At 39.7% G+C, this 17,316-nt stretch overlaps 2 protein-coding genes across 2 annotated transcripts; both read right to left on the bottom strand.

Annotated features, from left to right (window-relative positions):
- Positions 1–650: 650 nt before the first annotated feature.
- LOC116425107 (acetylcholinesterase-like) lies at positions 651–5,677 on the bottom strand. Its single transcript, XM_031972330.2, has 9 exons — positions 5,437–5,677; positions 4,647–4,784; positions 4,002–4,152; positions 3,139–3,324; positions 2,585–2,784; positions 2,345–2,507; positions 1,691–1,990; positions 1,376–1,508; positions 651–969 (listed from the first exon to the last, which is right to left on the bottom strand). Exons 1-9 carry the CDS (start codon positions 5,641–5,643, stop codon positions 777–779), a joined length of 1,671 nt encoding a protein of 556 aa, XP_031828190.1. The 5' UTR covers positions 5,644–5,677; the 3' UTR covers positions 651–776.
- A 1,318-nt stretch (positions 5,678–6,995) lies between these two features.
- LOC116425106 (uncharacterized) lies at positions 6,996–17,080 on the bottom strand. Its single transcript, XM_031972326.2, has 19 exons — positions 16,804–17,080; positions 16,476–16,613; positions 16,162–16,327; positions 15,855–16,040; positions 15,272–15,471; positions 14,826–14,988; positions 14,028–14,327; positions 13,289–13,421; positions 12,695–12,918; positions 11,821–12,140; positions 11,292–11,429; positions 10,875–11,064; positions 10,363–10,548; positions 9,761–9,960; positions 9,117–9,279; positions 8,290–8,589; positions 8,064–8,196; positions 7,349–7,585; positions 6,996–7,247 (listed from the first exon to the last, which is right to left on the bottom strand). Exons 1-18 carry the CDS (start codon positions 17,029–17,031, stop codon positions 7,390–7,392), a joined length of 3,564 nt encoding a protein of 1,187 aa, XP_031828186.2. The 5' UTR covers positions 17,032–17,080; the 3' UTR covers positions 6,996–7,247; positions 7,349–7,389.
- Between the last annotated feature and the right edge of the window lie 236 nt (positions 17,081–17,316).

Raw genomic sequence — 17,316 nt, 5'->3', positions numbered from 1 at the left:
TACCGTACAATGTTACACGTTTCCCCAGTGTAAACCACCGCCATTGCTTGTTTACCAACAGACCAATTAGACACACCGCGGTTTCCTGTTCTCTTAACAAACAAATCGTGTGTACATCTCCGACGCGCGCCATGCATTCTATAGAAGAACATTTAGTGCATAAATATTTGCGTGTATTGTGCAACGGTATTTTAAACTTCCAGCAGTGTCATTGGAAATTATGTTTCCGATATTCGTTTCGTTTCTCATTGTATGTTCTATGAGATTCTATATTAAACAATTTTCTTCTCAAATATTATCGATCTTTGAAGAATAATATTAACCCTTTGAACTCTAGGCTCCAATATTGCACCAGTTGTAATATTAAATATTTTAATGAATCTTAAAGAAACTACCCTAAAATTATTCGATTTTCCACGCATCCAAATTTTCTACTAAGAAGGAAAATAAAAGTGCGGAGGAATGTTATAGCATTTTTCATTTTTACTAAAGATACTATAAAAATTAGTTGCAGTTGTGCTGATTGATTACAAAACAACCTGGAGTGCTAAGGGTTAACACTAGGACTATCAAAAATTACCGATTTCTAATTTCTTTTTCTGCAATTATTCAAGAGGTAATACTATTGTCACGTTCAAACGATACAACAGTTTCATTATCGTAAGTATTTATTGTATGATATGCATATATTCACATGGTTAATAATAATAGATACACATAATTAAGAGTGGTTGTTGTCGTAATTGGTAAGAAGGGGCTGAAAGTATCTCGGTCGATTACGCCCGGCAGCCGGTTTCGCCCACAAGTAGAGAAGGTAGGAGGTTCTTATAATATATGGCTAATGCATCCAAAGAATTTGGTGCCATGGTGGATGTTGTGTTGATATCCAGTTGGATGCCAGTCGGGTTGCTGTCCAACCAGGTCACACCGAACGTGTTGTTACCCGTTTCGTTCGGTGGTGTTGGGTTTCTGAAAAAAATATATACATTTGAATTGTATTCTGTCTGTCTATTAAATTAATGAAGTGTTCTTTTTATGAAATATTAGAATACGAAATAATAGAATTTGGAATTCGAACTATTGGATTCTAAAATAGTAGAATATAGAATTCGAAATATTATACTCTAAAACATTAGAATTTAGAACTCGAAATATTAGATTCTAAAATATTAGAACTTAGAATTCGAAATATTAGATTCTACAATAGTAGAATATAGAATTCGAAATATACTCTAAAACATTAGAATTTAGAACTCGAAATATTAGATTCTAAAATAGTAGAATATAGAATTCGAAATATTAGACTCTATTTACTGTATATCACTGTAAAGAAAAGTTTATTTCACACACGTTCGAGTACTATATCTGTTCATACCCATATTTAGCGAAGTTCGCCCACAGATTGACAAACTTCTTCCTGAACACGTTCAAGGGATGATTCGTATCTGTTGGAGCATTCAACAGGTCCACGTTGAACAGGTACCCGACGTCATCCACGTGCGACGTTCCTGCAATGGTACATGTTTAGAAATCCTAAATCACTTAAAATACACGATCATTAACTCCTTTCTAACTATACTTTCTTTCCCTTCGCTCGTGACCGATACAGTCACATATAAATAGATAAACAAATAAATTAATAAATCATCTGTAAATCAATAAAAAACACGAATATTGCATATTGCCTCACCGTTTATGGTAACACCCACAATCTCGTGTATAGGGTATTGCGACCTGAACTGGAGCAAGTAATAATAAATTGGATTTCCGTCGCCCGTCTTAGATAACAGTTCCCGCGTCAGATCGATGGGAGCATCGAAGAATAAATCGGTAAAGAACCGTATGAACAACTGCAACCAGCTGTCGGGTATGGTGTTGATCGAAAACGCTGACACTTCCGACAGTAGCTCGTTTGCTATTCCAGTGATACCGATTCCATCGGATAATATGTTCGATATCGCTTCCTTGTGAGTTCCATTGCCAAGTAAAACTGTAAAATGGTGAACGCGGTGCCATCTCAGTTGGAAAACTCGACGAAAACGTAAAAGCGTAGCAATGTCCGTAGAAATCGCATCATTTTCGAAGCACTACTGTCTTCGACCGAATTCTCAATTGAATGTCAACTATCGGCCATTGAACCGTTTTCTGATTTTTCTACATTTAATGAGCAAAGGGTTAATTTTTCGATTCATCGAATAGTTTCAAATAAAACGACGGTTTGAAGTATAAAAGCGTTGTACATTTCTCGATGCGATTTCATTGGCCATTACTCTAGATAACGCAGAGAAAAAAGCAAAGAGTGGAAAAAGAAATAAACAGCAACCTGAGGACGCGTTTTACTCACGGTTCAAGAAGAACAGCATCTCGTCCGCGTTGCGACCGATTATAGTTGGGACTTTATAGTAATTTCCGGTTTGGTACAACTTTATCGGACATTGAGTTATCATCGCGCTGTCGTCGGTTACCAGCGTCGGGTCCTCTACCGTTGGCCGGAACGGCAACACCCCCTGAAAAAGATGAAACGATGAAATGGCGGTCCCATTAGATTCATAGTTCGTCGGTTAATCAATTTTTATTCGATTACATAGTCGACTTTCATCGTTGCGTTAACCAAAGCGTCGATATTAGCGTCGATCAAGAATCTCAGCAACTCTTCCGTGGTGTCTCCGTTGTAACCGAGGCTCTTGGCGAGATCTAAGGCGTTCGAGTAAGCTTTCTGTGGTGTCTGGATGCCCCACTGGCACAAAGGTGTTCCACTCTGGTAGATTATTCGCTGGAAGAGTCCTGGTCAACAGAGAAACGTCACTGTATCGTCGAAGATGCAGCTGTTTGCTCGGGATGGCAGTGGTGTAACTCGAATTTGGAATTCTCAGGAGAATTCTCATAATATTATAATAATATCAATTATTAATACTGGTATCAATCTCGCAGTGCCACTAACAACAGAAATCATTGATATTAGCAATCGCGACTAGCATTTAATTCGTCCAAAATCATTTTCGAGAGCACAGAAATCGAAGTGAAATAATCGTACCGTACTTCGAATATTTTATAAATATTTCCGTGCTGCGCGTATTTGATGCAATTTTCCGCCGTCCAATTAGAAACACTGCGGTTCACGGTCCGCCAACCACGTACCTTCCGATTTCGGTGACAAAACATGGAATCCTGTGGAAACAGCGCCAGCGCTTTCTCCGAAGAGGGTCACCTGGTTCGGGTCACCGCCGAACTTCGCTATATTGTCCCGCACCCAACGGAGAGCCAGGTTCTGGTCCTTCAAACCTGCGTTGCCCATAGCGTCGGGGTGCGCCAGATTCAAGAATCCTGCGAACAAGCTTGCTCAGAACACACGGTTCCAACGCCAGAACCTACCGGATGGGTCAGAATGATCTATTCATGATTCCTTTCTCTCCAGTCATTGAAAAGCCAACGAATGCTTCTCCGAGAAATCACTGGGGAGATTGATTCAGCTACGCAAACTACATTACGTATCACTTGCACTCTCAATATTCACGCTGTTCAGCTTCTACAGTGAAACTTCGAAAAGACAATCTCACTGATCGGTAGTTCTAGCGTTAATACTAGGTTTGCCGACATTTTTATATACCTATCGCGAGCAAGATCACACGTTTCCTTGAAAAACCAGATATAATAGCAGTTTCTTTATAAATGAAACTATGAAATGTACGAAGAAAAGCCAGTGCAGGTAGAAAAGAATGTAAAAATTTCCTTGACGAAGTTCGAAATGGGTAGAAATGGTAAACCTAGTATTCATTCTCTGCGTTCCCGGTGATATTCTCAGCAAAGCTGTTTCTTCGTTGCAACCTTTCGACGATTACGCTCCAGTCGTTTAGCCAGCGTAATACATTCTCTATCTTATTCGATGTGTTAAGCAACAAACTAATCGTTCGAAGCAGACAAACAATAACGTCGGCCAGTATGGCTACTATGGATACAAAGAGGTGATTGTCGAATGAATATTTATGCATCGATTAACAAACCGCACACGCCGAGGCGATAGTTCAAAGCAGCAAGTATAACGCCCTCTTCGAGGAAGAAATCAGGTGCGTAAAAGTTGCTCGTGGAGTATCCTGATATGTACGCTCCGCCGTATATCCAAACCAAGACCGGTTTCAACTCTTTGCCGCCGACCTTCGTGAAAAATCAAATTTTCGTGAGAAAAACGGCGCCCCCGTGACACTGAGATAATTTCGAACGGGAGAACACAGAAGTCGGATCTGAATTATCCCTCTATAGCCGGAATTTTTGTTCATGATTATAACAAAATCTATGCAGTACAAAATTAATAAATATCCACATATGAATACGAGTTAAGAATGTACTCAATGGTATCAATAATTTCATCAAACGAACATATTTTGTAACGCTTGAGCGTACAAAAGTTGAAGTTAACTGATTATTTTATTCACCACTTCCAGTGCAAAATGGAATAAACCAATAAGATGCCAATATTCTGATATGTGACTTCGTTACGTGAGCCTACAGAGGGTTAAATTCAAGTTGGCGTTTCGAAGTTCACAGACTACCAGGATCTTCAAGAATTAATGGGTTCTCTTTTTACGTTTTCATTAATTAGAGCACTTGATTACCTGTGTGCTACTACTCACTAGAACGTAAGTACTTACATTGTTGGAGTACACGTTGAGGTACAAACAGTCCTCGCTACCCAAGAAGTTGCCCGTGATGAGATCGATCTGCGTGCAGGCATCGGCATCTTGGGAAGTGTTGCGAACCTCCGTCCATGGTTTCACTGGAACTGGAGGCTGGAAACGTGTAACATACCTTACTCTTCAAATTCTTCCAAGCTTCGCCCGGACTTCACAAAAAGTTGAATTATTCAGAGGAAATTCTATAATCTATGAAAATCGAAGCAGCTCCTTACGAGACGCGATTAACGCTAGAACTATCGAGTTCAATTGAAGTTTCCAAATTGTGGTATTAATGGTATTTTCAATATGTTTCATTTTTAAAAAACACAGGAGTAGATAATCGAATAAAATACAAATAAATAGAAACGATATAGCTCGCAGTGTACAGGCCTTGTCTCTTCTCTAGTCAACTCTGTCAAAATCTCTCACCATTAGAACACTCGCTGTCCCAGTCTTAAACCTACGATATCACGAAATTTTTCTCTGGGGACTCTAAGACTACTATCAAGCTTCCAATTCGCGTTACTAATCTTCAGTAATTTCGCAAAGCAGCTATCTTTTCCATAATAGCAAAAGAATAATTCACGGATCGTTTCGATGGTAGTTCTAGAGTTAATTGTAATGCCGATCATTATTATTTCCCTCCATTCTTCTCATCTTACAGGGATAAGTTTCTAAACCATCGCGAGGCAATGGACAGTCATAAGCGTTAACATTGCAGCATAGTGAAAGCGATTAGCAATGTTAGCAACGGTAGCACGGTTACCTTGAACCTCAGTTCTCCAAGCGGTGGCTCGGCGTATGGGATCCCCAAGTAGGCTGCGTACGGCTGGTAATAGTACGCCGTTTGCTGCATGACACCTTGTATAGGCCCGGCAGTGGTGTTCACCACCGGAGCCGGATTCTGGGCCCCGACCAGGCCCAGCGTCACCGACAGCAACAGTGAGAGAGCGACTCCGACTTGACGCGCCATCGCGGATGACCTGTTAGTCAATTGTATCGGGCCGGACGCACCCTGTTTATATATCGACAACGTTACGAAAGACGTTGACCATCGTCCGATGCACAGGTGGTCCCTTCATTGTCTTGCAGTCGGAAAACTGTGTTTAACTGATAAATGACGTTCACACGGCAAACAGCAATATAATTTGGCTGTCATCGACGGCACCACGTCGCGCCACGTGATGTGTAACCAGAGATCGATGAGTGAAATTATCGAAGATAAAATGAAGGTCGCTCTGGGAAATTCCGTGAAAAATAGAAGAAAACAGGAAACTCCGGGAAATCGAGTTATTTTAAGGTTAACCTAAAAATACGCGCGATAGGGATATCGGTGTTGTAATACGTTACAACGAAATTGCAGTAGACAATTAGTAGATTGAACTTCCTAATTATTCAGACGTTTTCGTTTGCTGATTGGTAGTTGTCGTCAGTGTATAGTAAGAAGCGGATGAAGGAACACGTTTTGAAGACATTTCTATGTTGCCTTTTTTGGGTCCAACATTTAGGGTGAGAAATATAGGATTGACAACGAAAAACATTGGTTGGAATTAGAATTTATTTTTTGAGAAGATACAATGTAATCATGGTTACAGTGTTTATGTGTCTTATAATTAATTGTTTGGAACTATTCTCTATGGTGGGAGAACATTGATGAGGATGACAATGGTAAGTCTGCAAACTTCAGTGTTCTTCCTTCGAGATCGCGGAAATTGCGACGGTTAGACTTATTTTTTATCAATTGTTGCTATATGCATCTCTTTGGCAGCTGCAGCTTTTATAGTGTTCGCGTAATTTGTAGATTGTTGCTTCTCAATATGTCGAAATAGAAGGAAATCGATCATGCAGAATAGAGACGATACTTCGAGGAAGTATAAAGAGAACATTAGTATGTCATGTGAACAATGATTCTTTCGTAGATAATTAAAACAGGAACTTTTATTATCTATACAATTCTAAATTCTATCAATAAAATATCTATCATAAAATTCTATGTCTGGTTTGGAGACAACGGATTGTAACACTTCATTAGCTAATTTGGTATAAAACGAGAGGACAAGATAAGTCAAAGGTTATTCGCAAAGTCGAACTCTTAGATAATCACCGGATTCGATTAACCTCGAAGTTTGTCCATTTCTAATTTCATTTCATTAATAATTGCAATTACATTTCACTCGATCTACTTTCAAGAACTATTCACCGTTTTGTTTCCCAAACTAAATATCCTTCGAAATAATGATTTCGCAGGACATCCGCGAAATTAGTATTTATTTCGTCGACAATGGGAAGGAGGGTAGTGAACTATTATAAAAATGACATTGAATCAATAAACAAGTTTATTATATCGCATTTATCGCTAACAATTCATCTATTATCTATGTATCTAAAGTATATCATTAGAGTGCTAGTACTAAATACAGCATAGACTTCAATAACAAAAAGTAGCCAGTTTCATAGAAAATTCTATAAAAAATAGTCGTCATCAGTGGAATCGAAGAGTCCAAACAATGTTCTTCCTGTGGATACCTCGATGATCTCCAATTTTAACTTCGAATGAAGCTTCGCAGCCATGGATTTCTATAAGCAGAAAAATGCATCATTAAAATCTGTCTTATAATAAAATTATTAATAACCGCAATTATATCTACTAGCTTATTATTATTAGAACACGTACGTACACAGTTGAAGTCTTACACTATTCCCAGCAGCCAGTACTGTATTACATCGTTGAAGTGCAGGCGGTCTCGGCCGGAAGTCGGGATAGAAAGCCTCTCTGGTAACTACTAGCTGTTGAATCGATCAAACGCGGTAGCAGGACTGGTGTTGTGTTGATATCGAGCTGGACGCCGAACAGGTTGCTCTCTTCCCAAATCACATCGAACTGGTCACCGATTCCTATCAATGGCGTAGGGTTTCTGCCAGAAAAGGGAAAAATACGTTTGAATTCGTTTAATTTTGCACAGCAAACAATTGAATCGTTTTGTTCAATTTATGATTCTATGAAATTTATAATTTTGGTGTTTCTGTAATGTTTATTATATCAATATTACTATACGTTTCAAAGACATATTTATTATATCAATATTACTATAAGTTTCAAAGACATTTATTATATCAATATTATTATACGTTTCAAAAATATAATACTATTTGAAATTTATAGTAATATTGATATAATAAATATAAGTTTCAAAGACATTTATTATATTAATATTACTATAAATTTCAAAGACATATTTATTATATCAATATTACTATATGTTTCGTACCAAGACTAACTCATTTATTCTAATAAACCATGACGGTTAAATCGAATTAATACCATTTCTATGAAGTATTAGAGAATATATACGTCAAAGAAAATACATTATTGAGTATCATATCAATTGCTACCCGTATTTGGCGAAGTTCGTCCATAGTCTGACGAACTTCCTCCGGAATACGTTGAAGGGGTTGTTCGGATCTTTTGGCTGGTGCAACATATCCACGTTGAACAAATAATCGATGTCGTCCACGTGCGCCGTTCCTGAAATTACACAATTCACGAACAGTTGCTCAAAGTAAACACATGATCGTTAATTTCATTAATGAAAACGACGAATGTGGCATGTTGCCTTACCATTTATACTATCACCCTCTTCAGAATGCATGGTGTACGCCGACTCGTACGAGAGCCGATAGTAATAGATAGGATTCCCCTCGTTCTGGTCCGCTAATAGCCTCTGCGTCAAATCGATGGGAGCGACGAAGAATATATCGGTACTGAACCTTACGAACTCCTCCGAGAAGACGTTAGGCGTAAAATCCAACGCAGCTTCTCCGAAATATGACAGTATCTTGTTCGGTAATCCGTTAAGACCCGCCGATCGCGATAGAAAGCTGGATAATTGCTTCGTGTGGGAGTTATTGGCAAGCAGAGCTGTAGAACGACAAACGTTATGGCTCTCGAGTCAGAAAAACGACAAAAATACAATAAGTATTTTGCTTAATTCTCCTACTTGAACGTTAATTATATATTCCTCGACGTTATCGTAGAAAATGCAATCTACTTCAATGAACTATCAAATAATTGATTTAAAATCGAATAACCCTTTGCACTCGAGAGGTGACTATCACTCAATTGATTTCATACAATATATAAAATTTGATACTTAATATTAAACTTCGTATAATGCATCGATTTGAGAAATATTCAAACAAAGTAGCTTTGTCCCTGAATTTAAGTGTGATTTCTCTTCGAGTTGGTTTCACAGAATATCATCTCTATCTCATCAGAAGACGTTAAAATATTTCCAATGAAAAACTTCCGAGTCCAAAGGGTTAAATCGTTAAGCTGTGCACAGTTTAGACAAGATCTCCTACACAGATGTTTCACGTACGATTTCGTTGGCCGTCGCTGTCAAGAACAAAACATATATCGAAACAGGTATAATCAGTGTCACTCGCCGGATGTAAAGTAGAGCGTTTCGTCTTTGTTGTAACCCATTATGGTGGGGACTTTATTGAAATTCCCGGATTTATATAGGTTCACGGGGCAGTCGGTCAGGAACTCGCTGCCGTCGGTCGCGACGGACGTGTCCTCTATCGACGGCCGGAACGGCAACACCCCCTGGAAATGTTCAGAATGTCATTAACACCGTTACAGTTGTAGTTTCACGGTTAACCCTTTGCGGACGAGAACTTTTGTAGGTTTCGAGAACCAACGTTTGCGTTACACTATTATCAACTTCGTTGCCTTCTTAAACATTTTCATTTCACATCGGTTGTCTTGTATGTTACGATTGTTTTTTAGTCATTCGGAAGTGTCAGTGACGGACGCGGCGCTTAACGTGTTAAATCCTGTGTAATGTATCAACACATAAAACATCGAAGTAAAATAGTTCTGTCTCTTATTTTATAGAAGATAATCAATTGTATTGCGAAAAATATCGTCAATATTTAGTCAGAAAGTGATGAATAGTTTTCATGAAAAATATCTTCTTTGTTGTTTGGTAAGTCTCGAAGTGGGATTATTCATGAGTCTCCATTACGACGGCGTCCGACCGGAAAGGGTTAATTTCCATGGATAATCGACGGCCAAGCTTAATTACAGCGTCGACTCTCAGCGTTTCCACGACCAAACTGTGAATATCAGCTTGAAGAAGGTAATCCAGCAATTCTTGAGTGCTGTTCCCCCTGTAACCGAGTTTGCTGGCGAGATTCTTGGCGTTCAGATAAGCTTTCTTCGGCGTGTGGTACGCCCACTGGCACAATGGTGTTCCACTCTCGAGGATTGCCTGCGAGAAGAGTCCTGGCAGAAGCAGAAGAGAAATAATTCATCGAAAGTTTAACAAATTCATATCATGCCTTAATATTTTAGCTATTGTGCGCCATTGCAGTGGCTTTCGTGCGTATCGTCTTTTTGAACGGTACGCCATTGTAACGGTGCAATTCTTTCTCTGTCATCGATAGTTCCGATTAGTCTAAGGTAATTTCATAGCGAAGAATTTATATCAGTCTCAAATCGCAGTGATTATTTATTGACATTAATATGTTAATTCACTAACAGAGAAACTCAGGCAACATCTCTAGATTACTGAATTTTTAAACGAATTCAAATTGTTTCAAATAGAACCATAGATACAATATTCAAAATCTTATTATCTTATTACCTTCATAATATTATAATAATATCGATTATTAATACTGGTACCTGTCGATTTCGGAGACAGAACGTGGTATGCTACGGAAGCACTGCCAGCACTCTCCCCGAAGATAGTCACTCGATTCGGATCACCGCCGAAGTTCGCTATATTGTCCCGCACCCAACGGAGAGCCAGGTTCTGGTCCTTCAAACCTGCGTTGCCCAAAGCGTCGGGGTGCCCCAGATTCAAGAATCCTGCGAACAAGCTTGCTCAGAACACACGGTTCCAACGCCAGAACCTACCGGATGGGTCAGAATGATCTATTCATGATTCCTTTCTCTCCAGTCATTGAAAAGCCAACGAACGCTTCTCCGAGAAATCACTGGGGAGATTGATTCAGCTACGCAAACTACATTACGAATCACTTGCACTCTCAATATTCACGCTGTTCAGTTTCTACAGTGAAACTTCGAAAAGACAATCTCACTGCTCGGTAGTTCTAACGTTAATACTAGGTTTGCCGACATTTTTATATACCTATCGTGAGCAAGATCAAATTTCTAGGAACCGGTGGACATACCAGCCACGCCGAGACGATAATTCAGGCTGACGAAAATGACGCCCTGCTCGAGGAAGAAATCGGGCCCGAACATGGAACGCGTGCTGACTCCTTCCATGTACGCTCCGCCGTATATCCAAACCATCACCGGTTTCAGGTTCGACACTGTACCAAACTCCGTGAAAGTGGGAGGATCATCATCAATTGGGTTCTAATTCATGAACAGTTCCGAATTACTTTAAGCCAGACTGAATTCCGTGGGTACGTCGAGTAATATTGTTGGAACTGATAACTATATTGGACACTAATCGGTTTCTAGATCGAAAGAATCGCGAACGAACGGAACTTCTTGATTTTCTTTGTTTAGAAATTATCTTTACAGTACTATCTTATTCTCGGTAGGGTTCACTAGGGAAGAATAATTAAGAGAATAATTACAATCGGAATGTACACGTTCAGAACCAGGCAGTCCTCTTCGCCCGTGTACTGATAGGTAAAGTAATCTATCTGCGGACAGGCGTTGCCCTCCTCGGAAGCGTTGAAAACGTACGTCCATGGTTTTATTGGAACTGGAGGCTGAAAGTGTGTGAACTATATGGTTAATTCTTCCGATAATTCTAAATACTTTATCTAAAAATTGACAGAATTGCTGTGGAACTTGGTAAATTAACCCTTTGCGCTCCAAAAATATGTCACTGGAAATATTCAATTTATTTCTATGAGATACAGATGACATTCCTTTAAACTAACTTAACGAGGAATCTATTAACAAAAAAGGAGGAACAATGGTATTTTATTTCTACATTTCACTTATCGACAGATTATTGAAGAATTAATGTTATACACGAAATTTTACAATTTTCTTCACTAATCGAGTGGTGACTGAGAGGCACGATTTGCACTTCGGAGTGAAAAAGGTTAATCTATCTGATAAATTTTTCAACGATTTTCAAGTAATCGGTTTTACCTTGAATCTTCGTTTCCCAACCGGTGGTTCGGCGTAGCGGATCCCATAGTAGACTTCACACTTGACGCCGTACCAGTGTGTGTACTTAATGATGCCTTGCACAGGTCCAGTAGTGGTGTTCACCACTCTAGTTCGATGCAGCTCTTGTGTTGCACTCTGGGTCACCCATAACAACAGTACAAGAGCAAGTCCAGCTACACGCGCCATCATGGTCGACCCGTCGAGGAATCGTGTCGGCCCGGACGCATCGTCTTTATATACTAATAACATCTCCATGGACATTGTAGCATCATTGGATGCACAGGTGTCCAGTTGATTGTCTTGCAATCGGCAAATAGTATTTAATTGATAAATAGCGTTTGCACAGCAACCGGAATATTCTAATCGTCGTAATCGTTAATTTACACGCATTGCGCAACGAGAGAGGAGAAGGCAACATTTCAATATTTAAATAACGAACGCTTTAATAAAGTCAATTAACTTCAATAATAATTAATAACGCATGACGAGTAAAACGGAAGTTAAACAACCGTCCGCAATCGGTCACTGTCGAATATTGTAAACGATAATGCCAGAAAATTCGGACAACTCGAAAGTTAATCGTAGAAACTGATTGAATTACTCTGGTAGTGAATATACTGGATCGAGAGGTTTCAATTTTATTCCATTGTTAACGGTGATTACGTCTTAATTAAGGACGATGCACTTTTGCGTTTATTCTGTCGACGATAAACAGGGGAAATCTTGTAATGAGAGGTATTCAATGTATTGAAAAATACAATATCGGTTTCATTGAGGTATTAACATGTTTATTGTGTCACAAGTATTATGAACAATTCGTTAATAATTATGTACACAATTGAAGTGTATTATCAGAGTGGTGTCGATGTCAAGGAATGCAGCAGACTGTTAACGCAGCCAGTTTCAAGCGGAAGAATACTCTCGAGGATCGGCTGGTATATGGGAGCGAAAGATCCGGGCATCCCTTCCCTTACTTTAGTGGTTTCGTTGATCTCTAATATTTTGCCGGTTTTCGTGGCGTCCGGCCAGACATTGTCGAACGTGTTGACACCGCGCAAATCTGGCGGCGTTGGGTCGCTGCAATTCGAGAAACACATCGTTGCAATCCATGTTACTTTAACTTTAACATTCAAAAACGTTTCGGTTTCAATGAGACAAAAGATTCAAATTTAGAAAACGGGATCACGTGAGCTTGTACAACGAGTTGTTCATAATGTTCTCCAGCTGAAATTATCCTAGACATAACGAGAATATTAACCATTTGCACTCGAAAGTTTTTCGCGGCACTCAACGTGTTAACAAACGAGATGGTGCCAAAAGAAACGAGAAGATTATTGAATCGAGAAGACCCAAAGAAGGCAGCAGGACTAAATGGTTTGATAATGTTAAATCCACTATTTCATCGTGTATTATTAACTAAAATGGAATATTGTTTTCGTATGCTTACCCATACTTAGCAAAATTCGTCCAAAGGCTAACCATCTTCCTCCGGAATACGTTGAAGGGATCGTTCGGGTCTGTCGGTGCACTCAAATTTTTCACGTTGAACAGATACGCGATGTCGTCCACGTGGGAGGTTCCTGGAATTAAATGGAACACTCGAAGACATAGAGAAATCATAGAAAAACCAGAATTTCTTATTTCCTTCGTGCGTTCCGTGCCGCGTGGGCGTATACAACCCACGCTGAATTTTCTGTTCAGACCGGAAATGAATTCTCATTGAGAAACGGAGGACTTTTTAAAAAATTTATTGTAGAATCGAATATAGGCGTCTTAACCCTTTGCACTCGAGAGGCGCCATTCAGTCGTCATTTGATTTGACCCAAGAAAATTGCAAAATTACAAATTCAATATTAAATTTCATATATCGTAAGTAATGAATATTTGTCGAGAAAAATACTCTCGAGTGCAAAGGGTTAATATCATATCGCTTTTCTATTTTTACAAAAACAAATTTTAAATAGCGCGATCGTTAGACTTTTCCAGTTCCAAGCGAGTAATAAGAAAAATGAGAATGAATAATTAGAAGGAAAGCAAATAAGTAAGCTTCATCTGATTCCACGGACCTACCGGTACCGACTGGCGCAACGGAGAGCCGCCATCTTGTCGCTCGCGGCTCGAACGGTTAGACGGTCTACTCTTTTCCTATAATAACAAATGAAAGATAAAAGAAGCGACAAACTTACCATTTATCGTTTCGCCCATCGTCGAATGCAAATTGTACATCGACCTGTACTTCAGTAAATAATAGTAGAACGGATTGTCCCCGTTCTGTTTAATAATAAGTTTCCGCGTTAGATCGATGGGTGCCGTGAATGCTGCTTCGGTTGCGAAATTTGTAATGAGACGAATGACACTTTTAGGCAGCTGTCTGAGCACCACGTTCGTGACAGATCCAAGGTACCCGACCGGGAAGTGGGTTATAGCGAACAGTTGCAGGAACCATTGCCACAAGTATTGGTCGTGTTGCCCTGTTTTAATGTAATCTACAAAATGCCGGAATCCCGCGGTCAGACACGTGCCAGGCAATGAATTTCCAACGGAATTCTAATTGTATTTCTAACAGTTGAAGTAAATTGGAATTTAACCGTTTGCACTCGAAAGTTTCTCACTAGAAATATACAACAGTTTCTGATAGGATACGGACGATCTTCTTTGAAACTAATTAATGAGAGAACATTATACTTTGTATAATGCATCAATACGTGGAATATTGAGATAAAATATCTTTCCTTTTTAATTCATATATGTTTTCTCATTACTTAGTTTCAAAGGAGATCGTCTGTTATATATAAGACTTTATAATTTTGCTGTATCGAATCAAGTGGCGACTAAGAGTCGCCTCTCGAGTGCAAATGATTAAGATAAAAGTTTGTTCATTAGCAGATAAGAATTGCGAGAAAATACACTTATAAAGCTCTAGTATTGCACGAGACAAAGATTCCAGTGATTCCCTCGATTTTCAGAGAAAATCACATGCTTACAGTTCACAAAGAAGAGCGCCTCCTCTCCGTTCATGCCCATCATGGTGGGCATTTTACTGAAATCACCGTCTCGGTATCTAGTGAGGGGGCAATCGGTCAAAAATGCCCGATCGTCGCTTATCAAATCAGGATTCTCTGTCGTTGGGGCGAATGCAAGTATATCCTGAAAAGTTTTTGGATACGATAAACAAAGTATAACGTTAGAAAATATAATAAATAGAGAGATAATATAGTAACATGTCTGAACAGCGAGATCAGACTTTCATATTTGGAACACTAAGTAGGAAACAAATGATTCAGTTACTCAAAACAGCGATAGATCAGTACGTAGGTTCTTTTCTCTGTTATTTAAGCAATCGATATGTAATTTAGCTTTATCTGCTGAAAGTTTTGTGTAATTCAAAGTATCTTCGTCCGTTAATTTCAAATCAGTTGAATCTCCATACCAGGCCAACTTGCTGTTGTTTATGGATCAGTTCGTCAGCGGGCACAGTGCGAAGAAAGTTTAACAAGCCTTCCTTGTCGAGCGATTTGTAGCCGAGAAGTTCGCCAAGGGTACGTGCGTGTTTCTCGGCTACAAGTGGCATTAGATATGCCCATTGGCACAAAGGTGTTCCGCTTTGATATATTGCTTTATGGAATAGTCCTAATTCAAGAAATATACATCAGAGAAATCAAAGGTAACGATTAACGACGATTAAATTAAAGTTTTTCTTCTATCCAAGATGAATCATATGTAAGAAAATGAAAACAGAATGGTTAATGATGATAATTGAACGAAGGAAACAAGCTGTATTTTTCATTTCTATCCTTCTCTCACGCTATTAATCATTTTACTTGTAACTATCGCTAATTTCTACTTCATTCTAGATTGAAGAATGATTAATGATAATTGAACGAAGGAAACAAGCTGTATTTTTCATTTCTATACTTCTCTCACGCTATTAATCATTTTACTTGTAACTATCGCTAATTTCTACTTCATTCCAGATTGAAGAAACTCGTTCGTTACCATTTCGTAATAATTACCTCTCGATTTCTGCGACATAGTGTGGAACCCCACGGAAGCAGCGCCTGCACTCTCGCCGTAAAGAGTCACCCAGTTAGGATCACCACCGAACGCAGCGATGTTCTCGTTCACCCAACGGAGAACCAGATTCTGGTCCCACAGACCGACGTTGCACGAAGCGTTGCGAGCATCCGTCTTCAAGAAACCTACGAGCCCGATAATTCAAGTATATCTAACTAACACTAATCAACACTAAACCTACCGCTGAGATCATGCGAATAACGCGCTATCTAGTCATCGCTACGGTTTACAAGGAAAGCGGCGTACCTAATGAACCGACGCGATAGTTGAAGCTGACGAAGACAACGTCCTGTTCGAGGAAGAGATCGGGACCGTACAACGCGCTGTCGCTGTATCCTGAGACGTACGCGCCGCCATAGATCCAAATCATCACTGGCTTCAGCTTCGGCTTTCCCTCCGTTGCGTTGTTATTCTGACGAAAATGTCCTTGTTGTTATAATTCGAGAAGAAGCCGTAGCTAGACTGCAGATTTTCATGGGAAATCGATTTTCGTTGGATCCTCGATTACCTGTCACCAAATGTGCAGTCTATTCGCGATTAAACGTTTATCGTGTTAATACCCCGGTAACGTAGACGTTCAAATACAAACAATCCTCGCTGCCTATAAACTCGTCGGTGAACAAATCCATCTGTATGCAGCTGCTGCTCTCCTTAACAGCCTCGAAAATGTATCCCCATGGTCTCACTGGTACTGGAAGCTAGAAATACGAACCTTCTCGTGAGTACTAACTCTAATACTGATCTGTTATTAATGACGAGGATCGTTAATACTGATGAGAAACAGAATGAAACATAATTTGCCGAGCTTCGTCGAGTAATTCGAAATGTCACTTGATCGATGCAGTGCAGTTGTTAATTGGGTTTGTCACGGTTGCAATTGAACGTCACCTCGAACCTAAGATGTTTCACAGGCGGCAGAGCGTACGGAATTCCCAGGTATGCTTGGTACTCCACGGAATTCCATACTGTTCTCTTCATGATACCTCGCACTCGACCGCTCTTGGTGTCCACCACGTTCGTTCTGAGGACATCGTCGCACAGACACTGTGACAATGACGAGAGCACGACAAACGCGATCCAGAATGCACGCTCCATCGTGATTTTGTCTGGACACATTCAGCGGCGTGCACACCTAATGGAACTAATACAGAATTCCCACGCTTACAGCGAATATATATAAGGCTTCGAGAAGTTAGGTAATAAGTCCATTATTTACTGAAAAATTCGACAGTCTCGTTATCTTGTTTCTGGTAAACGCGGAAGGAACAGAGGAATTTATTTGTAACTGGTTTGAAGCGCATATCGCGTTACGTAAAGGCGGGACGGACAATGGACAAAATGGTTGACGTCGTGACATTCGAAGTGAATTTGACTATTCCTAAATTCTCAGGTCGCAGAGGA

This window comes from Nomia melanderi, chromosome 7 (assembly GCF_051020985.1).
Source record: "Nomia melanderi isolate GNS246 chromosome 7, iyNomMela1, whole genome shotgun sequence".
Lineage (NCBI taxonomy): Eukaryota > Metazoa > Arthropoda > Insecta > Hymenoptera > Halictidae > Nomia > Nomia melanderi.
This window is presented reverse-complemented; position numbering and strand designations above follow the sequence as displayed.

Excerpts from the sequence above, each read along its gene's own strand:
- LOC116425107 (XM_031972330.2), bottom strand. The coding sequence starts at position 5,643 with ATGGCGCGTCAAGTCGGAGTCGCTCTCTCACTGTTGCTGTCGGTGACG. Across the intron at positions 1,991-2,344 it reads GATGCTGTTCTTCTTGAACC|TTTTACTTGGCAATGGAACT; the intron begins GTGAGTAAAACG and ends ACCATTTTACAG. Across the intron at positions 1,509-1,690 it reads TGTGGGTGTTACCATAAACG|GAACGTCGCACGTGGATGAC; the intron begins GTGAGGCAATAT and ends GTACCATTGCAG.
- LOC116425106 (XM_031972326.2), bottom strand. The coding sequence starts at position 17,031 with ATGTGTCCAGACAAAATCACGATGGAGCGTGCATTCTGGATCGCGTTT. Across the intron at positions 8,590-9,116 it reads AACGCTCTACTTTACATCCG|CTCTGCTTGCCAATAACTCC; the intron begins GCGAGTGACACT and ends GTCGTTCTACAG. Across the intron at positions 7,586-8,063 it reads ACGAACTTCGCCAAATACGG|AAACCCTACGCCATTGATAG; the intron begins GTAGCAATTGAT and ends CTTTTCTGGCAG.